Source organism: Balaenoptera ricei, chromosome 9 (assembly GCF_028023285.1).
Source record: "Balaenoptera ricei isolate mBalRic1 chromosome 9, mBalRic1.hap2, whole genome shotgun sequence".
NCBI classification, from domain to species: domain Eukaryota; kingdom Metazoa; phylum Chordata; class Mammalia; order Artiodactyla; family Balaenopteridae; genus Balaenoptera; species Balaenoptera ricei.
Window position 1 is genome coordinate 14,808,001 of NC_082647.1, and position 27,244 is coordinate 14,835,244.

Genomic DNA, 27,244 nt, shown 5'->3' on the forward strand with positions numbered 1-27,244 from the left:
TCATCTCCTCTCACCCTCTGCTCAGTGTAGCTGAACTTCTGTCTTCGTCTCCACATTTTTTTAATAGATTTATTTAATTAATTTTATTTGTTTTCGGCTGCATTGGGTCTTTGTTGCTGCATGCGGGCTTTCTCTAGGTGCGGCGAGCAGGGGCTACTCTTTGTCGCGGAGCACGGGCTCTAGGCGCGCGGGCTTCAGTAGTTGTGGCTCGCGGGCTCTAGAGGGCATCCTCAGTAGTTATGGCATACGGGCCCAGTAGTTGTGGCTCACGGGCTGTAGAGTGCAGGCTCAGTAGTTGTGGCACACGGGCTCGGTAGTTGTGGCTCATGAGCTCTAGAGTGCAGGCTCAGTAGTTGTGGCACACGGGCTCGGTAGTTGTGGCTCACGGGCTCTAGAGCGCAGGCTCAGTAGTGGCACACGGGCTTAGTTGCTCCGCGGCATGTGGGATCTTCCAGGACCAGGCAAGCCCCCCTCTCCACATCTTGTGTTATTCCCTTTGCCTGAATCTTAACCATTTGCATTAATATTCCTATTTACCTTTTGGGCTTCAAGTTTCCTCGGGAAGTCTAGGTCAGACACTTCTCCAGGCCCTTATGGTCAGTATGGCAAAGTTAAAATGATTCACTTCACCTCCTGTGGGCTCCCCTAGATTTTCTATGTAATCTTACCTTTTACGAGCTATATCACCTGTGTCTCAGCTTCATCATCTTCCTCACGAGCCAAGATGCAACTGCTCAGACTCCGGACTTCCCATTCTCATGGGTCTCTCTTCATAGGTCCCTCTCAGGGTTCACCAGCTCTAGCTGTGCCAACTTTGATCAATTTTTCACGTGGGCTGGAATCCTGACACTTCCAGAATCAACTCAAGGGTAAACCAGTATGACTTAATGTGAATGAATTGATCTCTCCCTGTCATACCCATAAAATATTCATTTTATCACCCTGTAATTCATAAGTGTCTGATTTTTAAAAGGCAAATATGCAAGGGGTTAAGAAGAATGCTGTCAGCTATTTTCCCCTTAGAAGAAATTTGTTTATGCAACTTTCTAAGATGTAGCAAATTTAAGCCAGCTCTGAGGAAGTGGGAGAATTAATTGGAAGTAGGTTTTCAATAACTGTTGATATGGTAAGGGGCAATAAGACATAATTCTGAGTTCCTTTTTACTGAACTGCAGAGAGACTCTTTTCTTCCATTTTTACACTAAAGCAGAGTAAATAGATAATTATAAAATGTTAGCTCTGTGTAGCCACTAGTCACCAAAGATGGCCCCCAAGATCTTCCCCTTTCATACATATGATGCTTCTTACATCAAGAGGTGAAGCTTATTACTCATCCTACTCACCCCTCCCGCACTTGAAAGCCAGCTTAGGCTGGCTTTGTGACCAGATTTAACTAATAAATAGAAGGTTCTGGGACTTCTCTGGAGCCCCAGGCCTTAAAACTGGCAACTTTCACAATCTGCTTCTTATCTAGCTACTATGCTGTGAAAACCCCACGGCCCAAGGAAGAGTCCTGAGGTACACCAAGCTGACCTCTCAGCTGACAGCACGAATGATCATGTTCAGTGAGCCATCTTGAGTGTCCCAATCCAGTGGCACCCCCAAATGACTACAGTCTCAACCAATGTCATATGGAGCAGAGAGCTGCCCAGCTAAACCCAGTCAACCCAAAGAAACATTAAAGATAATAAAATGGCTGTCTGGGAATAAATTCCACGAAATTTTAGAATTACTGTGTGTCAACAGAAAACCAAATCAGTCTAAAAAAGTTCTTAGAGACAATTTAGCTGAACTTCATAATTTTGCAACTTTGGAAAATCTTTATATTCCTAGTGCAGGGCTACATACCCAAAGCCCTACAGCAGAAAGCAGGCAGGTAAACAAGAGTGAGTCAGGCAGGTGGGTTCCTACCTCCTGCACAGGAGCTAGACTTTTCAGCTCAATCTAGTTGCAAGTAGGAATGTGGTTCCAGTGTTGCCAGAGCTTCTGATTTTTCAAGAGAAGTTGTAAATCCAGAATTTTTATGCAATGCCCCTTTAAGTGTTAGCAATCAGTTAAAAACAATACTGTCTGTCAAACAAAACACTTCTGTTCACCTTACATAACCTAGGGTTGCCAGCGTGCAAACTATGTCCTGGGGCACTTCACAGGCAATGTCCCACTGGACCCTCGCCACAATCCCATGAGGTAGTACTCAGATTTTACCTACTTAGAAATGTGGGAACAAGCTCAGGGCAGTTTCTTGGTTTAGCCAACTTTACTAACTGCTCAGTGGTAAGGCTGGTATTTGACCTCAGGCAATCTAACTCCAAAGCCTATTTTTTAAACTTTAAAAAAAGTTTTATAGCAGAAAAGGGATTTTTATTAAAAAGATACTGGGTGATTGTCAGAACTTCCTGGTAAGGCTAGACACTAGGCTTAGGAGCTACACAGGCAAGAAACCTCACCTAAAAGTCTGTCCCAGATCTGGTCCAGTGAAAACACCAGCAGGCACAGTCGCTGCAGTTGCCGTGCTAACACAGTGACACTGGGCAGAGGCTGGACAATGGCATCAAAGCTGTTGCTCCAGGACACTGGCAGTAGCTGACTCCTCTGCCTCCACTTGTGCCAGAATAGATTAAGTCATTACCTAAGAGTCAGAGTTCTGGGCTGAGTACTTCTAATTAGCATGGCCTGGGTTATGTTCCCATGTTGTTCAGGGGAGGCTGAGAAAGCAAATATTTTGTCATTCGATGAATTTTTATTAAGCATCTGCTGTGAGGCAGGCACTTCCAGATGCTAGGGAAAGCACAAGTAGAATAGGTAAACCTTTCCTCTACTCATGAAGCTTCCATTCTAGAAAGGGGCAGACAGACAATAATCAAATAAACAAGCAAAACATAAAATTTATCAAATGGTGATGAGTGCTATGAAGAAAAAGAAAGCCAGGGGCAGGGGATTGAGACCTGCTAATGTGTTCTGAGAGGTCCTTACTGATAAGGTGACATATGAGCAGAGACCCAAATGACGTGCAGAATCTGCATCTTCAGGTTGTGTGTGTGTGTGTTGGCATGGGGAAGTGCCCACACTTTTAAGTAGAGAGACCCTACCTCCAGTCTCCACCCACTGTGAGGCCACCATTATTCTGTCCTTCAAGCTCTGGGAGGGTACAGGAGGAGTTCTGGGACAAGTTTTCTATGCCCAGTGAAACTGTAGGAACAGACCCTGAAGGTCCAGTCTTAACACTGCAACTATAGCAGTGACTAGCTACCTGGCCATGAGCTTGGGAATCTGGGGGAAATTTTGGTGGGAAAGAGCCAGGACTAATGAAAGAGGGTGTATCTGAAAGTAGACGTTTGTAGGCACTCGCTTCCATCAATTGTGATTCTAGAGATGCCTGTCCCAGGGCAGTGATTTCTAAACTTCTTTGATTGTGTAACCACTCTAGTAAAAATCTTGTGCCTCCTCCTTTGTATTTATTTTTAAATTATATACATGTACTATTGATTCAACGTAGTAAATACATTTAAAACATGCACAAAATAGAAATAAAAAGTATATTTTAAAAAAGAAAAACAATATTTTGAAAATATTTTTATTTATTAACAGTAAAAAAGTACTAATTTCTCTCAGTAAAGAAAGATTATTATTCTTTATTTTATTGAAAATGCAGTGTAATACAGTATGTTTTATTATTTTGAAAATCTTGGTTTAACACATCATTTGGGGCAAAAAAAATCACATAGTGATAAACATTTCTAAACATCCATTTTCAAATTTCTTCATTGCATGAGTTTCTTTTAAAAAGGCAGTCAGTGCCTCACTTAGCTTTAAAATATCACTTTTAACTTAAAAGGACCCATTAAGTATGTTCATTTCTTTCAGAAGATCAGCTAGGCACCTGTATCCATCAGGGCTCAGTCAGAAAAAGAGAAACCACCGCAGGCTTTTCAAGCAGAAAGGAACTGAGTGCAGGACATTCAATTCAGTAGACGCTTGACGGCACCATTAGAAGAGCTGCAGGAGTTCAGGAAAGCTGCCACTAACGTTCAGCAGTTCAGAGTGCTGGGAGGTTGCTGCTATCACCTAGGTCAGAAAAATGCAGGTCCCCCCACTGCTGACCAGAGCTGGCCCCCAAGTACTCACATAGGGGCTGACAGGAGATTACTTGGGAGCTACGGCAGAACTTTCAGTCTCCCATGGCCTGCCCGTTTTGCTAGGTGCTGCCAGAAGAAAAAATATCACCTTTTCCTCCCACCTACAAAATACCACGTGAATACATCTAGCAGAAAGAAATCACATCCAGAACCTTGAAGGCAAGGAGTTTGGGAACGTTTCCATAGATCTCGCCCCTGTAATACATAAGGATATGGGAATGAATGCTGGCTGCCGAAAACCAGACTTAGAGCACACAGCAGCTTACTCTTCATACCCTCTTGTCATCACAGAGAAGGACGGCAAATGAGAAACACTTGCCTCTTTTGTAAAAGAAAAATAGGTAATTTTTAAGTTTGACAACTCTTGTAAATACTTTTCAGCAAGATAATCATTCCATCAGTGTAGTTTATGGATTTTTATGTCGTTTACTTCCCATTACATAGTAGTTTCTGCCATTTAAATGTCTTACTCTCAAGCAGATTAACCTTACTGATAACATCCTGTAGCATACAGACTGCAGTACATTATAATACTCAGAAGTAAAGGTGACTATTAACCAGCAAGCTGGACTTGCTAGATACAAGCAGAGAGCAATTTATTCCTCCTTCCATTGCTGCTTGTGGACTTCTTCCTCTCCGGCATGAAATCGTGGGTGGCTCACACAGCTTTCCTAGGAAATAACGGGACAGTTGGCTTTTTTTTTTTTTTTTTTTCCTTTCGTTTTAAAAACAGTCCAGTCTGTTTAACATTAAAACTCCAAACGTCATTGCATAAGACCTCTCCCCATTGTCAGCTGAGGCTGCCACAGGCTGAAAAATGGGCAGTTAGGGCAGTAGGACACGGCCCACCTACCTACTGCTCTTCAAATGCAACCTCTTCCTGGAACAAGCTAGACTTGTATAGACAGAAAGCAATTTTGTTTTCTCATGAGTGCCCCTACACACTTGCTTTAATGATTTGTGCTTATGGTTGGATGAAATTTACAGCTTTACTCGTTGAAATTTACAGTTTTACTCTTTTAGGTGACAAACAGGTTAAAGAGTTATCATGATCATTTTAAGAATAGTCTCTTTTTTCTAGGTGTGAATAAGTCTCATCCAGGATCAGATCAAAACTTCAAATATCAGTTAATTTAACATTTCTCTCCTCCTCCAGTCTGGAAATGTGAAGGAGAATGGAGGTCAGGATCAGTGTCATTTCTGTTTCTCACTACCTCCTGCCCCCTTGCTGGCTGCTGTTCTGGGCCTGTGGGCCGGTTACAGCAAGGGAAAGAAGAAAGAGGTAAGGTCTTACTTTGTTGGTAGAGATAAGCTGGTGTCCGTGTCCTCCGGGAGCAGCAGATTCCAGTGTTGCTTCTTTTTTTATAGGTTCTCAATAGTTTCTCCTTCTCTGGGGATCTCTCAGCTGTAGTTCCCTTGTAGGCCATGCCTTCTCTAGTTACTTAGAATTCCTGCCCCGGCCCCTTAGTTTCCAGGAGCCTCCCCTCCACTGAGGTCATTCCATCCGTCCAGGTGTTCCCTTTGGCTGGGTTCCTTCTTAAAATGACCAAATCTGGCTCCCTTTCTTGAGAACCACGTCAGGCCCACAGGAACTCGGGAACTTTGGGAGTGTAAACCATTCCCATTGCAGCCTTCTCTCTTCTTCTGTCTTCTCCAGGAGCTAGCCACCTACTCCTCATTTGTCTTTAGACTTTTAGGAGTGAGTCAGACACCAGTTTCTGTGTCCCTCAAACTCCACAGGATGTGTCACGCTCTCCCAATGGTCCTCTAGAAGTGCCCCCCTCATTTGGCATGAGGTGAAGAGGAAGCACCTCCACCCTCTCCTGCTTGGGGAGCAGAAGGGAAATGTCCAGCGTACTGACAGCTGCTTCCAAAGGAATCTTCTCACATTCTCTCACAGAGCCTGGAGGTGGGTGCCGAGCTCTTCCTTGCCAGCACTGAGCCAGTGCTTCCCAGTATCTACTTCACAATCTCTTAGCATGTGGTGCACAGGTGATCTAGCTCCTTTTCCCTTTAGACTGTGGATGGACTTGGCACCTACTGTTTTGTTCTCAGCCTTTGGGGTTTCTGGTGAAACTGACACAGAAAGATTCCCACTTTAGTAAATGAAGTTACCACTGTCAGACCCTCCTTATGGAACTCCTGTTCTTTCAACAGGACACCTGATGCACTCACTGCAGGCAGCATGGGACAGTCTGACTTGTGAACTGGACTGTGGGAATGTACAGTTAATATAGAACTTTTTTGATATTTACATATTAATTATTAAGTATAATCTTATATTAATTATATTAAATTTTAATATTATGTGTTTATATAGAGATATAACTATTTTTATAGAACCTATATATAAGACTTTTGTTTTTTACATTATGGGAGATTAGATGTGCAGAGAAATCTCTCTCCATGTAAAACACAAAGTCCTGGGTGAAATTTTAACAAACATAAAATTTTTTTTTTTTTAAGTTTGACTGAGCTGACAGTAAAGGAAGCCAGAACAACCAGAGGTCAGAAAGAAGGAGGTAAGTGAGCAATAAAAGCAGCATTTGCCCTGAAGATACCTGCTCATTCCTGGTGGCCTACAGTCTAGGTTTTAATTTGCCTTAGGCAGCCCAAAGGAAAGGAAGCCTCCGAGTAGCATGGTAGGAGGTCAGATCATAAACTCTTGCAAAATAATGGAGCCCCCAACAATTGACCTTATTGCTGGGAATTTAAAAAATATCCCCGACCTCACCAAGAGGAGACTTATCTGTCTCAACCTCAGCTCAGGGTTGGGTGGCAGGGTAGGGAACCTTCTACAAGAATCCTTAACCACCAGCAGTAACCACTCAAATACATTTGTGGCTGAAAGTCCTCCTATCTCTGTGTCCTTGAAATCCTTAAGATGAGCATTTAGTTTGAAGTGGTCCTGGGTTGGTAATGTTCCTAGAAGCCTGGAAGAAGCAAACTCAAATACTCTTTTAGAGGAACACACTTTAAAACCAGTCCTCAAAAAAAAAAAAAAAACAAAAAAACCAGGCCTCAAAGAATGCCCAAAGCCAAAGTGCAGGGATACATAATAAAAAATCACCACACACATGCAGAAATAAGCCAGTATAAGCAAGTTAGTAGAAAACAATAAACTGTAGGATTGGACCTACAGTTTGGTTCAAGGTCTGACTCTGGTGCCTGGGACCTTGTGGGTCTGTTGCTCCCAACCCACTAAACACATGCTAGGGCCCTAACCTTGGCCTCTCCCCTTCGTATACATCACCAGCTAAGAAAGCTGCTAAACCCAAGAAAAAACAGGCTCACACCTGAAAATAATGAGGTACTTGAGGAGTATAATCACAACAAAGAGACAGTTAATGGAACATACTGTAATAGACAAACCAGAATGGAACAACACAGATCAAGAACTTAAAATAAGCATAATAAAGATCCTCACAAAGAGGCTAATAATAAGGAACAAGCAGTTACACAGAACCAAATGGAAATATATATGAAACATGTAATAGCTGAACAAACCCAACAGACTGGATAAAAACAATGGCTAGCTAGCTGAAAAGTGAATAATAATCTAGATCAGCTCAAGGAATTTTCCTAGAAGGTACTGGAAAGAGATGGAAAATATGAAAGAACATTTAAGAGATAATAATAATGTCAATATCTGTACAATATGAATCCCAGTGAGAGAAAATGGATTTAGGGAAGAGATATTTAAAGAAATCATAAGTAAGAACTTTAAAAAAATGAAAGATAAAAAGGACTCCATTTCAAAGGTCTCATGGAGCACCGAACGGAATAAATATGGAAAAACCAAAACTTCGACACATTACAGTGAAATTTAAGAACATTAAAGACAAAAAACTCTAAAAGCTTCTGGAGAGAAGAAGCAGATAGTTCACAAAAGAATAAGAATTAGATTGACATTAGTCTTCCTAAAAGACACTGGAGACAAAAAAACCAATGAAGTTATATATTCTAAGTGATGAAGGAAAATAACTTAGAATATTATACCCAGCTAAACTGTTACTTAAATGTAAGGATGGAAAGATGATACATTCAGACATACAAGGCCTTAGAAAGTTTACAGCACAAAGGGTCTCTTTGAAAACTCTCCTGCTAAGTGAAATAAGTCAGACAGAGAAAGACATATACTGTATAATATCACTTATATGTGGAATCTAAAAAATACAACAAACTAGTGAATATAATAAAAAAGAAGCAGACTCACAGATATAGAGAACAAACTAGTGGTTACAAATGGGGAGGGGGAATGGGGAAGAGGTAACATTAGGGGTAGGGGATTAAGAGGTACAAACTATTAGGTATAAAATAAGCTACAAGGATATATTGTACAACATGGGGAATATAGTCAATATTTTATAATAGTAATAAATGGGGTATAACCTTTAAAAATTATGAATCACTATACTGTACACTGTAACTTATATAATATTGTACATCAATAAGAAAAATAATAAAAAATATAAAATATAAAAAAAGAAAACTCTCCTGGAAGAAGTACTTTTATATATTTAATATACTAATATAAGTAAATTATACTTAATACACTACATGCTTAATAAGCATATGAAAAGATGCCCAACACCATTAGTCATTAGGGAAATGCAAATCAAAAGGATCAGATATCACTTTATACCAACCAGGATAGCTATAACCAAAAAAAAAAAAAAAAAAAGGAAGATAACAAGTGCTGGTGAAGATGTAGAGAAATTTAAACTCTTATACATTGTTGGTGGAAATGTAAAATGATCCAGCTACTGTGGGAAACAGCTTGGTGGTTCCTCAAAAAATTAAACATAGAGTTACCATATGACCCAGGAATTCCACTCCTAGGTATACACCCAAAAGAACTGAAGACATATATCCTACAAAAACTTGTACACAAATGTTCATAGCAGCATTATTCATAATAATCAAAAGTGGAAACAGCCCAAGTGTCCATACTAATGAATGGATAAATAAAAATGTAATATATTCATACAATGGAATATTATTCAGGATATAGATAGCTGGGATATTAAATTTAATATTAGGGCAAAAACACATCATAAAGAAAAATGAGCGACATTATATATTGGTAAAAAAAACAATAGATCAAAAAGATATAACTAAAAATAGAACTACTATACGACCCAGCAATCCCACTACTGGGCATATACCCTGAGAAAACCATAATTCAACAAGAGTCATGTACCACAATGTTCATTGCAGCTCTTACAATAGCCAGGACATGGAAGCCACCTAAGTGTCCATCGACAGATGAATGGATAAAGAAGATGTGGCACATATATACAATGGAATATTACTCAGCCATAAAAAGAAACGAAATTGAGTTATTTGTAGTGAGATGGATGGACCTAGAGTCTGTCATACAGAGTCAAGTAAGTCAGAAAGAGAAAAACAAATACTGTATACTAACACATATATATGGAATCTTAAAAAAAAAAAGTGATTCTGAAGAACCTAGGGGCAGGACAGGAATAAAGACGCAGATGTAGAAAATGCACTTGAGGACACAGGGAGGGGGGAGGGTAAGCTGGGACAAAGTGAGGGAGTGGCGTGGACATATATACACTACCAAATGTAAAATAGATAGCTAGTGGGAAGCAGCCACATAGCACAGGGAGATCAGCTCGGTGCTTTGTGACCACCTAGAGGGGTGGGATAGGGAGGGTGGGAGGGAGACGCAAGGGGGAGGGAATATGGGGATATATGTGTATGTATAGCTGATTCACTTTGTTATAAAGCAGAAACTAACACACCATTGTAAAGCAATTATACTCCAATAAAGATGTTAAAAAATATATATATAACCAAAACTAACATAACATTGTAAATCAACTATATTTCAATAAAAAAAAAGAAGAAAAGATATAACCATAATGAACTCAATAAAACTCATGGTTCCTTGAAAAGCTAATAAGAACAAACCTCTGCCAAGACTGAATAAGAAAAAGGGAGAAGATGCACATAAACAAAACAGAGAATGAGAACAGGAAAACAAATACAGATACAACAGAGGTTATAAGAATAAAAAATATTATGAATACATTTCTAAGAAATTTTCTGCAAGTGGGTTGATTGTACATAGGTGTTATAGGAAAAGCACTTGACATAATTCAACTCATACTTATGATCAAGATTTCCAGAAAATTAGGAATAGAATTTACTTAACTTCATAAAAACTATAAACCAGAAATATAGAATAAATGCTATAGTTAATGGAGAAAATTTAGATATTTTCCCATTAAAATAAGAGACAAAGATGGGAACTCCCTGGTGGCCCAGTGGTTAGGACTTGATACTTTCACTGCTGTGGGCCCAGGTTCAATCCCTGGTCGGGGAACTAAGGTCTCACAAGCCACGCAGTGTGGCCAAAAAAAAAAAAAGAAAGAAGGAAACAAAGATGGCATTTTCCCAACTACTGTCTACATAGTACTTATTAAAGAGTCTAATGCTCTAAAATAAGACATAAAAAGTGAAAAAAACTGGGAGAGGAGATTAAACTGCCATTATTTGTAGAGTGTATGATTAACTCAGTTGAAAAGTTAATAAAATAATCAGACAAGTTATTAGAATAAGAGAGTACAGCAAAGTTGCTGGATACAAACGCAACTTGTGAAAATCAATAGCATTCCCTGATCCCAGCAAAAGTCACTAGAAAACATAATAGAGATTAACATACCATACTTAAAATCTACAACTATAAAGTACCTAGAAATCAAAACACAAACAATACCTTTACAGAGAAAATTTAAAAGCTTTACTAGAAGACATGAAAGAGGATTTAAATAAATGAAGAGATATACCATGAATGAGGTAATTTAACATTAAAGATTCCATTCTTTGTAAACTACAAATTAAATTCAATCCTAATATTTCAGCTAGATTTTTTGAATGGAACTTGAAGATTTTATTCTAAAATTTATATAGAAGAGTAACAATTCACGATTAGTTGAGTGAACATGGAGGAACAAAGAGGGAGACTCTGCCTACTAAATATTAAGGGAGACTATAAGTCTATACTGGTATGGAAATAAAAAGAACAATGGAATGGAATTGAGCTCAGAATAGACCATTGCATATATGAGTATTTGACATATGATAAAAATGGCACCAAAAATTAATGGGAGAAATACTGACTTACTAAATGGTGCTGGTAAAAAACTGGCCCACTAAATGAAGAAAAATAAAGCTGGACTCCTACATTATACAAGGTATAATGGACAACAGATGGATTATAAATGAAAAACCGAATATTCAAAGAGAATGTAGGAGGATATCTTTGTGATCTAGGGGAAGGGAAATATTTAATAACAAACCCCTCAAAACATAAATTAGACAAAAATTGACTATTAAAAAAGGTTTTCTGGTCAATAAAGGATGGCATAGGCAAAGTTAAAAAGACAGGTAATAGACTAAAATATCTGACATGTCTGAAACTGTTAAGAGATTATTATCACAACAAAAAGATGAAAATGCAATAGAATGAGAACAGATGAACAGGCAATTCGCAGACTACCTATAGCTTTTCTCATGGTAATAAGGCATTGGAGACACCCTAGATATCCACCTCTAGGAGGACGGATATGCAGAAAGTGGTGGATGCATCATATGAAATACTATGCAACACGTAGGATGTACAGAGAGCAACGTGGACCAATATAAGTGAGAAAAGTAGAAAACAGCACAATTTATAGCACAGGACCATTTATATAAATTAAAATTGCATACACACAAAATAACACTACAAGTTTTAGGAGGACGCATGCATAACAAGGGGCACATATCAAAAGAGTAAGTGTGGGTACCTTTGGGACAGAGGGAGTGGGGACTAAGGAAGGAAGGAGAAACCTAATTTATAATAAAATGAGGGAATGAGATCTTGTATTAAGTGATGAAAACCATGTGCTATGGATTGAGGCACATGATTAATGCATTGCTTTGCATTTGAGGTACAATAAAGCAGAAATAAACTATATACAACACATACTAACATACAGTTTGGAAATGCAGCAGCCAATTGGCTATGAAGGGAGAGGCAGTAGTTGTCAGAGGGCTACCTGTGAAACCTGACACTTCGAATGCCAGGGCAGAGACAGATGGCTGGCTCTTGGTGACACTGAATCAGCCTATAAAGCTTTACGTAAACTAGGTTTACCTCTAGAAGGCTCACTTATATGAATCGAAAGATTCCCTTAACCGTTTTGTTTGATAGACTTCATTTTTAGAGCAGTCTCCCTTTACTTTTTATGCCAGGGGTTTGACACCTGTGATGAAAGAATTTTAACTGATATTTATCCACTCCTGTACTTTTAAATATATATATATATATATTTTAAGATTTTTTAAAACACTGGTTTCACTTCTATATTTGGGGAAATTAGGAGAGCAAGAGGAAGCGCGAATTTAAGAAGAAAAAGGCAGAAAAGAGACAGGATAATAGTAGCCACCATTCATTAGCTCTTCTTATGTGCTAGGCACTATGCTAGGTGCTTGCCGTATCTTGTCTCTAATTCAACAACAAACCCCACCACTGGGAATTACCCCTGCAGAAATGAGGAAACAGGCTGAAAGGAGACCCGCATCTTGTCTAAAGTGCCACAGCTGCATAATGGGGACCTGAGAACCCAAGTCTGTTTAATGTCAGCCTATTCTGCGTGCTGTGCCACCCTACTAGAAAACAGATAGTGGGAAATAGTGAACGGTCAGACACAGGGACACAGAAGAGGTAACTATACACAGAGACAGAGAAAACAAGCCATGTCAAGGCACATATTGATGAGGAAGAGCAATCATACTAGATGATACCTGCATCAGAGGGGGCTGTCACTGTCCTTGGAAAAGCTCATGATCCCACCTGCAAGCTAACGCAACCCTTCGTGCACCTCGAATCAGTTCTTTTACTTCCAATTTTCAAAACTCTGTTTTAGAAAAGATTTATTTTCTCAAGTATTCCTCAAAGCTTTACATAGATACGAAGCAATGCCACAGATTCCAGACACCAACTTTCAAATCTGGAATGTTAGTCATTATTATCCATTACAAAACAAACTTTTGACTGTTGGTTTGATATGCATACACAGACTGCAAATACCTAAAGGATATCACAATTTGACCTGTGACAGTTATCTAACTGCCCATTAATAAAGAATGGATACAATAAATTATGGTACTATAACTATGGAATACTATGAGCTGTCAAAAAGTATAAGACAGACCTCTACGTACTGTGTGGAATAATTTCCAAGATAATTGAGAAAAAAATGCTAGGTCTGGTAGAGCAGATATGTAAGCTAAATTTATGTTAAAAGGTCAGATGCATATGTATACTTTTAACTGGAGAAATTGGTAGCAGTGGTTGGTCTGAGGGAGGAAAATGGGGCCATGGTTAGGAAAGACGCTTTGCGTTCACTGTATAATCATGTATTTGGTACTTTCTTTTTAACTAAGTGCAAGAATAATCTTTTCCAGAAAAATATTTACTTTAAATCAAGCAGTTCAGGTGTGTCTTCCCTCTAAGCCAGATCCAATTTTGGGATCTAGCAGGGTCTGAGTGGAAGAAATAAATTCTTTTCTTTTCCCTTCTCCCAGTGATGAGACAGCAAGAGGCTCCTTCCCATTTCTTTCCCCTTTTCCTCAACTAAGTCCACCTACTGTTTCTTAAAAAAACCCCAAAACCAAAAATCTTGCTCATGTTATCCATGTTCATTGAAAATACATTTAAGTAAAAGGACAAAGAAAAAAGCATTCATTTCACCAATCTTTATATTTTGGCGTGTACATCCCCCCATATATTTTTTTCTGTGCCTATATATGTGCATTAACACTTATAACTGCTCTTTTAATACATGGACATCTTGATCATTTCTTATGTTAAAACAATTTTGTTTAGTAGTATTATTTTTATTTACTTAACCAATCCCCTCTAGCACATTAGATTGGTTCCAACTTTTACTGTTATGAGCAACACAGATTAACACACTCCTACAGAAACCTTTGTACAAGGCCATTTTCCCCTTAGAATAAATTTGTAAAAGCAAAGTAGCTCCATCACCAATTTGTTAACTTCTGCCTTCGAGCTCCATCTACAGTTGTCGATTTTCTTAACTAGCCACACTCTTTTCTGTGCCAAAGCTAAGGTCTGAGACAGTTTCTTGACTACATGGACAAGTGTAAAACGTACTTCCTGCTTCGGAGTTTTCTATACTCCTTTGAACCAGCCCCCCTTCTGGACACCTGTCCCTCATTCAACTCTAGAGAACTGGTTGCATTTCTCTACCTGCTTACTTCTCGGCTCTCTAAACTGACTTGGTTATTCTGAAATCCTTAACTCCTTGGGCCATGTTTTTTCTTCTTAAAAACTTTAAGAATATATATATACTATATAATAAATAATAAAACAGAACTAGTATGAATGATAATAAAAGCTAACATTTACCTAGTACTTACTATGTGTCATTATGCTAAGTGCTTCACATGCCTTATATAATTTAATGTTAATTGAAGTTACATGAAAAAAAGTATTCCATGGTCAAATAAGCTTGAGGAAATTATGGGTTTAAAAAATCTGGTTTAATAATGGCACCTTTAATATGTTAACACACATTTACAAGATGGTGACAACATAGTTAAGTGTAGTCTTATTAACTACAGATTTCTTGTTACTCTCAAGAACACACTTGCAAAACTGTCCTTAAATGTTACTAGTTTTTCATAAAAGCACTTGCAGCCTACCCTCCTCCCTGCATGAGGACCATGCCTTTTAAATTCTTCATCCTGATGACAATGCACTGAAAATACACTTAAGTACCACCACTCTTATATTTGGGGGCTTATGTTCTTTTCTGTATCTTCTATGCACATATACACTTACAAATGACGAAACCGTTCAATTTCTCTGACAAGTTGCTTTCTATCTTTTCATCCTTTTCCCACACTCTACCTGGATTTCTAAGGTTGAATTCTTTTTTACTTTTTTTCTCTTAACAATATTTTTCCTAAAGAAGTCCTCCACAAGACTAAAAGATGCTCACCTATGCAACTAATTCCTGTATCTACAACTGCAGGCCTTGATCCTGGAGGCACACACACACACACACACACACCCTATAACCTGAAGGAAGAACCTGGTAAGCCTGCATTCCAGACTCCCCCAGTCTGGCTTCTCCTACTCACCCCAATGTCTACCTCATAGCAGCCTGGCCTCCTTCCTGTTTCTTCCTGACTCCGCTCAGCATGCTCCCTTTTCCTCCTTCCCAGCCAAATCCCACTCATTCTTGGAGGCCCAGTTCAAATGCCATCAACTTGACAATTCTCCCCGGATCTTTCCAATCCAATCTCTCCCCTGCTCTGAACTCAAATGTCAGATGGCCACGGACCACACCTTTGTGATAAATTTTGAACTGTTGTCTTTTAACTTCTCATGTGATTGCAAACTGTTTGTAAATATATGGAGGGTGGGGACTACGCCCTTACCTCTGTATCCCACAGCGCCTCGCACAGTGTGAAACAGGCACGAGATACTCAACCACCACCGAAAGAATGAGATATTAAAATCCAAGGTAGTCCAATGATACAACAGACACGAGAATAATATGTACATTCCTCTTTATTTAATACAACAAACACATAACACATACAAAAAGAAAAAACACTCATGTAAAAGGCCCTGTCACAAAGGATAGACAGGAAAACATCTACACTGAATCAAATAAGGCTCCTGCTTTAAAACAGGGGTTTGCTTAGCTACACCTGGAATATGAGCAAGGCTGTTACGAACAAAAAAGAAAAAAAAATTCCTGCACTGAAGGAGTATATCAATGGGGTCAATTTACTAAATTCACAGATCCACATTTAGGAATGTTCAAGTCCTCTCACATGTCCAAAATTCAACAGGATTTTATGAAATGTGATTTTTTTTTTTTTTTTTTTTTTTTTGGTTAAAAAAATTTACCTGTCCTTTCTTCTTAGAAAATAGTGACAAGAGCTCTTTAAAAACTAGAGACCAGCAAACCACCCAAAGTTTGGAAAGCTTTACCATTAAAGTTCAAAAAGTGTGTAGAACTGAGAATTCAAAGGCAAGATGGCAGTGGGAAGAAGAATTTAACTTAGTCATTTCCTGGTCAATCACTAGGAAATACAATGGAAACAGCTAGGCTCAGTGCAGGGTTCAGTAGCAGCAGTTTGTCCATATTCCTGCTCTCATTAGAGCCGGAAATTAAACAAGCACCAGTTCATCTCAAAAGAGCCTTATACAAACACACACACATACATACCCACACCCATCCACATGTCGTCACCACCCCCTTTTATTTAAATTTATTATTATTTTTTTTTACTAAAATAATACAAAAAAGGGAGACAGGTATATTTACAAAAATCCATGGCTGGTACAGTACATAATTTTTAAGACACACTAAATGCTACAATCTTTCAGGTCCTGAGATTATTACAAATATCAACTCAAAGCTGTGTTCAGGTCCAGTTTTAAAGGAGGAAAAAAAAATCCCAAAATATTAAGTCACACACTTATTTAAAATACAGTATATCCCTTCAAGTTAGCAAAAACACACCTCCCTATAAACAAATGCAGTACAGTAACCAGGGCCTTTCACCCGGAGGAGCAACAATTATGTAGGCTCCTTCCTTCAAGACTCGTTGTAAAACATGTTGGCATCTATATCAAGTGTGGAGGCGGCTAAAGTGAGAACATGATGTGTAACTGGAGGGAAGCTCCTCTACAGAGTGAACGTTCACTGTATAAATAAGTCCTGTTTTTCCTTCTGTTACCAAACAAAAGTCTTTCCTTTATGAAAATTCATACCGCAAGGGTTGGAAATATGTGCTTAACCCAGACTAAAGATCAGAATCCTTATTTCCAATCATTTATAGCAAATAGGCCTGCAGTCCCACAATAATTTTTGCAACTGCAAATAAATTTTCTTGCTTGTAATAAAAGAGAAAACACTCATCACTTGGTTACCGTGGTAGACTTTGATTAACATGTTATTTGGGGCACAAAATTTTCACCAGCCAGAGATTTCCTTTCCTTTTCTTTTAAGCTTTACAATGTTCAGTGAGCAACAAACAAGGGCAAGCTCCAGATTTACATACTCTTCTTAAGGACAATTAGATATTTTTGATACATTCTATAATATAGTTTTTCAATGACAGCCAACAAAAGAACAGTACAAAGCTTGAATCCTTTCTCTGGAGGCTGGCCAGGAAATTACGTATAGGTTGGAAACCTACCTCTACTGGTGAAAGGGCCCCTTGCTTATCTGAAGGTCTCAGAAGGTATATGTAATTAATTATGTAAGCATAGCCAGGATTTTAAAAGTTGGCCAAACTTGGTCAACTTTCCGACTACCTATATAAAACAGTAATACATTTATCAACTGAGGATAACTTCTCTTTTAATGCCTCTGGCCAAAATTGGGGTAATTCTTGGTAATTTCACAGGTACAGGAAAGAAAACCCAATATGCGGGCACAGGGCACACTACCCCTGCAAACAGAAGAGAGAAGCAAGAAAAGGAGGGAAGTTGATGGCCGCAAGGACAGAAAATATAATATAGCTGAGATGTGACAAATAAAGGGCAGGTGGTCACACAGAAAAACATGCCACTTGGCTGGTCTTGGTTACTGCTGACTCCTAAATGTGCTTAGAGGGTAGATGGAGCTGTTAACTTCAAAAACAGAAGTATCTCCAAGTTATCTTAGGTAATAATCGTCTTGTTTGTATTTCAATTAGGTTTCCATTAGTGCTTTATTACAAAATATTTTAAAACTAGATTAAAATAGAATTATATTATTATTGGCAAATGGGAGCAAATAATGTATAGAGAGTTTTCTGAGGAACATAAAATTGGTACTAAGGATTCACATGGCCTATCTGACTCAGACCTTTGCAAAGTAGGTTTATTCCAGGGGAAGTAATGAAAATAAGCAAGGCAAAGTATTATGTGAAATAAGAGCCCTAACAAAGGTCTGTGTCTCTTCTGAATAATCTTGAAAAGTATTGAGGAAGCCATGCAATGTAGCTACTACTACATTATATAGTAGAGAAATCTATTTTTAACACAAAGAAGAGAAAAATAATTCAGGTCACCAGTGATGACTCTAAGTTCTAGACATATAGACCCCTTTGATTTTACTACTGAGATTTTTAGAAGTATTCTTGACCTGTTTGGGTAACAGTTCGGAAAAGTGTCCAAAATTTAAGTACTAACCCGATCTAAAATGTACATATGTAAGAAAGGCTGGAAAAAAGAAGTATTACAGTATGAGGAAATTAAATAAAGATCACAAGTAGTTACTTTCAAGCAAATGGTACTTTGGGAGTATCTGAGAAAAATGTAATTTAATACTAAGTTATTCAAAGGCAGTCTGATTAAAATCTTACCAGTCCCTGTCTGAGTCTGTGCTGGGATGTAAACAGTCTCCTAGAAATGCCTACAGTCTTTACTTTTGAATTCAGTGGGAACACAGCATAGATGGCCAACGTGAGTGAGAAAAGGAGGTGAAAGACAGTTTAACCTTTCCTCCCCTGACTCTTAGCAACTTATATTCTAGTGTAGCAATTGGTTGATGGAATGGTTAACTGAAGAGCTCAGACTAGAGGAAAGAAGAATGAAGACTAAAGAAAATGAAGAAATAATAAGAATTTGACATTAATATTCAAAGCTACTTTTTAATTATAGTCTGACCATCTGTTTAGCTCCACAAACCTGAACACTGTGCCACAGAATCTAAAACTTTCTCAGAATTGAACACTGGGATGGTTTTATCTTAACAACCCAAAGACATGCCATGATTCTAACTACAGTTTGCACCAGTATCTGTACTTAGTTTTTTAATATAAAGTTCACATTTTAGGATAGATGAACACACAAAATATCTCTATTTTTATGTTTCCATTAATTTTCCCTAGAGGAACAAACACACATTCAACAAAACCCTTATGCCTTATTTCTTTGGGTAGAAGTCTTAATTAACATCTGTTATTTAAAGAATGGAAAAAAGAGAAAAAGTGTGGAAAATTTGTGTGTTTATCTGCATAGTTGATATTTAGAGGCTACTAACTAAGGCTTTATCTGGAAAAAGCAACAAAAAAACCAAAAAGTGACTTTTAAGGAAAAACATCCTATGCTAGAGATTAAATGGGCCTCAGCCAGTTCTGGGAATTAACCCAGAGGCTTTGTCTGCTTGGGCCTGGCGCTTTCTGCTGACTCACTTACACTGGATAATTTGTTCCTCATCCCCCTACATTCTCTTTCCTGACCCTGAATATGTGCTACAATTTAAATCTACATACACACCCTAACAAATGTTGCTAAGCATTTGGCTCAGAGAGGTGGCATCCATTTTTTCCTGTTGTTGTTGTTTCCAATGATAAAAGGAAAATTCTATGTATTACTGCTTAATATACCCAGTGGAGGGTAGGATAAGATGACCTTCCTTTCCTCTTTGGAGTTGAGCAAAACATGTTTCCCTCTACCCCCGCCCTCCCCACCCCCTCCCCAGCTACAGCTGCCTCCCCCCTCTCCCATTTTCCTACCACCTGAGCAGTTGATGGCTCCAACTCTTTCACGGTTGAAGAAGCATAAATTACAAAGGTAGACTGGCTAAAAGTACACCCAGCTGACTGTATGTAGTGCTTGCCCCTTCAGTGCAAAGCTGGATAAACCTATAGTTACAGCAAGAGTACACAATCTCAATTTACAAGAAGGAGGAGACTCCCATTCATTCTTAGAAAGTTAAAAGTTTAGCTATCCCTCACTAAACAAGTAATATAAGGAAATCAGACTGAGAATATGGCAAAGTGAGGCAGATAAAATGTTTGGGATCATTAATCAACTCCAATAACCAATTGTCCAAGCTTTAGCTAGCTTCAGCTCCACAACCTTGGCAAAAATCACATGTGTAATAATACCATAAATGGCTAAAAAAAAAATCTACTTATAATTGAGAAACTTAGTGTTATTTACCCCCTCCCCACTTATTAACCTGAAACTAAGCATTTTATCCAACCACAAATATAATATGTTTAAATAACAAATATGTATCTAAATTAGAATTCCAGTGATTTTTTTTTAAACTTAAAAATCATATGGTACTTTTTTATACCCATCATAGGGAAACATTTTTTAGCCGCTGCAGGAAAATGATAATACTTTTTAAATTATATAGGACATTTTAGAAAAACTCAAAATATTTTTGAAAAAGTCTCTGATATCCCTGGGAGGTAGGTGAATATTATTATACCCAATTTTCTAATGGGTAATCTGAGGCACAAAGGTTAAATGATATTCCCCCTAAACATAGTAATTCAAGAGTAACATGCCTGAACTGAGGCCACCTGATAACAGTCTTGCTATCAGGTAACACTACCAGGAGCCTCTGCTTTCTCCTTTTTGGCCACCAGTCTCCTCAGTTAAAATGTAGTTAAAAGGGGGCATTTATTAGATATATCTGTACTGGGCTTTGAGGATTGGTTCAATTTAGTCTCCCTTAACATGTCACATCTGTTTTCAACAAGAAACAGATGAATATTAGCTATCGAATATTATGTTATTTTGCTCAAGGGAGAAACATAGATAACCATTAAATCGTATTAAGCCAAATGTAATTATTTGGCAAATAAGAAAACTGAAGCTCTCTCAAGAATGCTATGGGTTATATGAGTGTTTTTCCTCAGAATCTGAAGTCTTTTCTACTTCTAAGTTTATTAACCTTTTGACAGATATGCAGCTATATGAATTCTTCAAAAATTATTTCCCAGAAGAATACATGATGCATTTTTAATATTGACAAAGTTGCTAACTTCCTTCAAAACTCAGAAACAATACCATGGTTCTAACTCTAGCTCTCCCATGTCTTTAGTCTTGCCTGCCGTTGTGTACCTTATCAACTTGACCCAGAAAGACTCTAAGATTCTTGTTATTCCAATGCTTTCTCTAGTATTATGCACGCCAAGTTTGAAGGGCACAGAGTAGTGGATTACATCCAGGAATAGTCAATGAGTCCACTAAATTTATTTTACTTGTAATAACTGACTTATTTTATTTATATCTATATCTATATATCTATATATATATCTATCTATATATATATAGTTATAGTTGTTGTTGCTGTTGACGTCTACAAACAGATATTCAAAGGGGGAAAATAGTATCTTGTGAAAAGACAATTTCCCAATCTACCCATTTGAATTGACTAAAAGCAATGGAATAAACAAGGCAGTTTTGCAAGCATTAATAGGGGAGTGCTCAGAAAGGATGCAATGGTACAGCAGCTACTAGTTTTGTATATATATTACATATGTATACATATATAGACAGATATATATATGTATGCATGTATGTATGTATCTTACACATATATCCATATTCATATAAGGAAAAGGAAGAATATTATAGCATGACATGATCTTGGCAAGTTTTGAGATTCTTCCTCCTGAATCCCCTGACGTATTAGCCTGTACTTTAGGATATCTGAGAACAGTTTCAAAAGAAGGGAAAGAAGAAAGAAAAAAAAGGCACTTAACAAAGACAAAGGCCTGAACTGAGTATGTTTTAGAGGAGTAATATAAGCCATTTTACCAGAGCTAAGAAACGATCTACAGAGTTAAACCTTTCCCCTTAAATTTTATAAAATAAAATTAACATGTTTGTAATCAGTCATTTACCTACTACTGCATTTTTCTTCCACATCACTATTACAAAAACAAAAGCCCCCTAAAAGCAAAAACAAAAACAAACAAACAAAAAAACAATCATACATGCACAATAGAAAGTAAAAGTGCCCTTTTGAGAACATAAGGTCAGCAGAAACTACAGTGCTGAAGCACGGGGCAAGTTCTCACGTCTGGCCTTACAGATTACAGATTCCTCTCACCCTTCTAATTTAAAACAAGACAAAACAAACATCAACGAACAAAAAAAGCAAACAAAAATTCAAAACCTAAATGATGATAAAAAAGAATACAGGGACCAGTGTGCTTTTATGGTACACCCCTAAAATAAAGTATCCTAATTCTATACATGGGCCAAATTATATGACAAAACCTCCTAGAAGTAAAGAACTGTAAATTAGATTAAAGTTGACCATTACAGGCAAAGTTCATTTTACAAATGTAGCAGCAAATCTGATAGATAACTGGAGTTCTAAGAGATGATCCCAAGGGACACAGCGTTCTCATAAGCAATGGCAGTTTGAATAACAGTAGAATTCCATTTCAGAAAATGTCTTGAACCAAGTAGAGGTGGAAAGGGGTGTGGTAGAGGGCAACGAGAGGAGAAAGATTAGAGGTGTCTGCCCTTTCCAAACCTGGGTAGTAAACAATTTAGATCTGCTTTGGGAAAAAAAAAATCCTGGGTTAAAAATCTTTTCAGATAAGTTGTTTTCAAACAGGTGTCAAACCCACAGCATTCAAACGTGTGTGTGCCCAGTTCTTCCTCCTACCTGGGTGATATGATAAACCCTATTCAGCTTCTCTGATATTAAAAAATGTAATTTGGGCTAACAGCATCCATCAAAGGGGTGGTAGGCATGAAAGAATGTACTAACACAATCCTCTGATTCCCTCAATCTCAAGATTCTGTGACTTCAGATTAACCTCACTTCTTTCCCCAAAACTTAATTTCTTCAGGCTGCTTTAAAATCATGATTTCTTTTACCCTCTGATCTCAGAAGCATATGAGAAAGAATTATAATCGACTTATGATTAAATTATTGCTTACATCTATTGTGGAGGCTCTGAATGAGCTTGACACTTTGCTCTCAGTCTCCAACTGAGGCTCAGCTCTGCTATCTCTGGAGACAGCTCTGCTGACCACTCATTATTGCTCGTGAATACTGAGGATTAACTTGTATGTACAGTAACAGCTTATACATCAGTGAAGGCAATTTAAAATACGAGACAGTTGAAAACAGCTTACTTTTCCTGAATCAAGAATCCCGCTGAATGGGGACATCATTGTGTGCTGATTACTTTTACACTGGGATGTTGCTAATGCTCTTCAGAAATACACATTGCTCTATATCCTTTCCAAATTACTCACCATTTTAAAAAATAACATAATTTGACTTTCAAGTGCAAAAATAGAATATGAGTCACAAGCCTCTGTGCTAAAAAATAACCGATTTGTATGTATGATTTTAGTAAGACAAACTGTAAAAATAGGTGACTGTACAGTATGGACACCATTTTCAATGTTATGGCCTAGAAAAGAAAGAGGTATTTACATGTAGTAACTCTTTGATCATATTTTTTAAGAAATATAAGGATGTTGGTTTCACTTGTACAACATAAAAGGGCAGTCTTGATTGGAGTGGATTAAGGTAGTGAAAATGTGGTGCAGTGAGTGACGCAGAATCAAGACCGAAGAGAAAAGAACAGAATCTCCACGTATGAGAACTCCTCAGAGCCAAGGGCCTTCAGTTATTTTTACCGGTTAGTTATAAACGATACTGGGGGAAGAACTGATAATCCTGTTCTTCTCTAATGAAGACAGAGTCATCAGGGATCTTCACATGGCGTGATTCAGAGTTGATGGATTAAAGAAATTAAAGTTGTTACTCCTCAACTGAAAGTCCTAATGAACTTATATATAGATAAATATATGTGTACAGATATACACATACAGATGAATACATGCACAACTATCCTCAGGAAGAGAGATTAATGTGCATTCTGACTTCTCTCCTGGTATGGGAAGTAAAACAAAGGCAGCTTCCCAAAGGAAAATTCCTAGAGATTAGCAAAGACTTCTTTTTTCTAAATTAAATAAAAGCAAGAGGTATGCTACACTGGAACAACTCAAGAACTGGGTAAGCTTCCCTAGTTAAAAAATCAAACAAACTTTAATCAAACATACTCAATTCAAGTCAAACCTATCTGCACCATCCCAATATCCTTCCAAAACATCCACCAGGGTTGACACAACATTCTTATTTGCTTTACCAGTAAACTAAATTCTTAGAGGCAAGTAATTATATCAATGATTCCTTTGAAATAATCCTTTCCTCTTACTGTAACAAGTTCTTAGAACTAAAGTTTTCAGTTATTAACTTTTTTTTTTTTTTTTTTTGGCTATAACCAAGCCAATGTGACTCTGAAGTCAAAATACAGGCTTACAGATCTAAAGAGATCTGTGCTCATTTATTCACAGTCCTAAAGCTATTTGGAACTTCTGCTCATGAAAGGAAAAAAAGGGCCTGGTTAATACCCTTATCTGAGTAAACGTAACAGGATGATTTGTAATGAAAACATATGCAAGGAATCTTGCTACTACCAATCTGATGCTGGTTTTTTTAGGTTAGTCTGTCATTGTTAATGGATCAAGCTTACACTATTCTTGAGTACAGTTTGAAAACATTCAGAAGCCTAAATAGGAAGAAAAAAGAGAGACTAGAACAATGATGAGGTGAATAAAAACCCAAACAAAATGCATCCAAACATAACCATAAATTTCTCCCTTAACGTCCTTTGTTGAATATGCTATTTGCATGAGGAAGCTATAATAACGGAGTCTTATTATCTGCAGGTTTACTCACATATCGATACTCTGAGTAAATATTAGTAAAGCTTTAAAATCCCAAATGCTCCAAATCAATTTCACTACACTGGATATAGGGAGTAAAAATACACTATGATTGTTATAAAAATAATCCCCTGTACACATAATGATCCTAATTTAATTCTTCCCTTTAAAACACCATCTTCAAAATTCCAAAAAAAATACATATATGCCATTTGAATGACCAATGAAGAAGCACTGTAATGCACACTTATACCTGTTTATATCAATAGTTAATAATCACCTGAAATACCACTAGCTAAAAGAACAGAAGGAGACGTTGTGAACCTGAGGTGATGTTGGGGGAAATTTACAGTTCATACTGGCAGGCCTGCAAAGGCTAAGTGGACCAAAGCCACAGCCCTATATCAAAGATCCCCATTTCTCAAGAGGAAAATGTGAACACAGTCACGTTTTAACATCAAGAATGGAAATAAGAATCAACCAGTCAATACCAGATGCACAAATCACCTGAAGAAGAGAGTTAAGTACCTGCTTCTGAATGGAAGATGTAATTGACCCTTTTACAAAAAGGGAACATCTAAGTTTTGTCTGTTAAGAGCAACGGGCTCAATTTTTTGACTTAAAAATGTAATATATATCACTGTGCTAAAATGACTTTCCTGAAGCATCTTTAGTCCACTGATTTACATAGGAGTTGCTACACACTGGAGAAGATTCAAGTTTGTTCAGGATTTTTGAGGGTACATGATTTATACTCAGCTACTGTCTGTATCAGACATAGGGTCATTAACTTTTTTTGTGGCAAATTTGCTGCATGGTCCACCCAGACATGATCATTACTCCTGACAAACTGGCCTAATTTCAGATATATTGTCTTTTATTATGCAATTATGTCTACAAGTGTTCAGATCCAACCCCCAGGATGGATGGAGTTTACCCAAATCCTCAATTTCCTTCTTCCTCCCCCCGGGAAAAATCCAATTTGTATTTCTGTGGGTTTGACAACTGAGTCTCTTTCAAGTCAGTTAATACGGTAACTTTGTCTTTCTTTAGAAAAGACCAAAAGGTCACTAACTTTGCACGAAAGCATTTCTTCCTCCTGCACCTGGCTTTACTCAAGTAATGTTTTCTTTTCTTTTTCCTCCTCACCACAGTGCTTGGGACGAGAGAATGTAAACATCGACAGAACAGCAGCCCTATGACCACATGAGTACTTTTCCATCAGGTAGATTCCATCAGCCAGCCGAGTGTGTCATCTCCTTTGCTTGCTGGGAAGTCACTGAGATTTCCGTGGTAATTTAGTGTCCCCTTTACTTTGGCCTCCATCTGAGAAAAGAGATGTTTAATTGGTATGGGTCGGCACGTAATAAAAAATAAAAACAAAGCAAAAAGAACAATTAACTTTTAATTTTCACATGGATGATGAGATTGCTAAAAAGATAACCTTTCGTACCTTACATGTTATAGCATCATAGAGGTTGAGAACATAAAGGAGATAAAAACTCAACAAGAATGATCCTCTTACCTCAAATGACTATGGTTTAATTGGTTTTCAGTGTCCTAAAAATACTATTTCAACAAGTATTTATTATCTACCTCACTGTAAGTTGTGTCAAATGCTGTGAGGATTATAAAGAAACATAAAAGACATAATCCCCCTCCTTCAAGGGACCTACCACATTTTTTGATTCCTTTAGAAGACAAGGTCAATTTCATTTTCTTGCAAGCGAGATTAAATTTCCTGCTATGACACAGCATTTAATAACTCTCAATTATTTATGTAAATGATTGGACCACACTGGTAGTGAAAACTCCAGCTGAGTCTTTGTTTTAGTCCTAACCTGGCAAAAGTTGTAAAAGGTAGGAAAGCTTGCTACTGGGAACAATGGTTTCTAGTTTTACATATGGTTATGTAACTTTTACTGGGAAAATGTTGATCACTCTACTTAAACTGGACACGAGTAGGGCCCAGTGACCTCGAGAGATAATAGAATATAGAGAAAATCTCTAATAGATCATTCATTGCCTTAGCAAGGAAAATTAAGCCCCCACCAGGCCTGAGAGAAAAAGAGGGAGGCACAAAGGGCAGAAATACACAGGTGTAAAGGAACAAATTATTGCATTCAGTAACAATCTTAAGGCTGGAGGAGACCACAAAAGTCACAATGCTAAGTCCACTCGTGTGAAACCTAAATTACTCAGGTGAAACATAAGCAAAACAAAAAAACTGCCTCCACTGAAGAAAAGATGTATCAATGAAACAAGACAGTTATTTCAAAAGCTGTATAAACAGAATATTATTAAAATGAACTTGGTGACAACATCTAAGGAATTGACTTTTCTATTTTATAATGAGGTATTATACCCTTGCATTTGTAGACAGAAATGATTTGACTTGAGGCATAATTAAATTCATAAAATGGCAGAGTGGGATTTTGCTCAAAGAAGCTTTGGTTAATTACCAAAATAAAATACTCATATTAACTGGACTGTGCAATTCTTTAGACCAGGGTTTGGCAACTATGGCCCGTGGGCCAAATATGGTCTGCCA

The 27,244-nt window shown here is 37.7% G+C and overlaps 1 protein-coding gene and 1 long non-coding RNA gene across 10 annotated transcripts in view; one reads left to right on the forward strand and one right to left on the reverse strand.

The window, feature by feature from the left end:
- Positions 1 to 4,688: 4,688 nt before the first annotated feature.
- The window catches only part of UBN2 (ubinuclein 2), an 88,632-nt gene continuing 66,076 nt past the window's right edge, over positions 4,689 to 27,244 (reverse strand). For 4 of the 9 annotated variants that reach the window (XM_059933256.1, XM_059933257.1, XM_059933258.1 and 1 more), the window contains one exon: positions 19,693 to 26,019. In XM_059933256.1, the coding sequence (XP_059789239.1) occupies positions 25,970 to 26,019 (50 nt within the window). In that variant the 3' untranslated portion in view covers positions 19,693 to 25,969. Of the gene's footprint in view, positions 4,808 to 5,430; positions 6,213 to 19,692; positions 26,020 to 27,244 lie in introns of those variants that run through there. The other 5 variants (XR_009504959.1, XR_009504961.1, XR_009504960.1 and 2 more) reach the window with 5 other exon arrangements.
- Positions 5,327 to 26,011, forward strand: LOC132371765 (uncharacterized). Its single transcript, XR_009504963.1, has 4 exons — positions 5,327 to 5,418; positions 5,877 to 6,045; positions 6,603 to 6,658; positions 25,848 to 26,011. It is a non-coding gene; the product is annotated as an uncharacterized LOC132371765 (long non-coding RNA).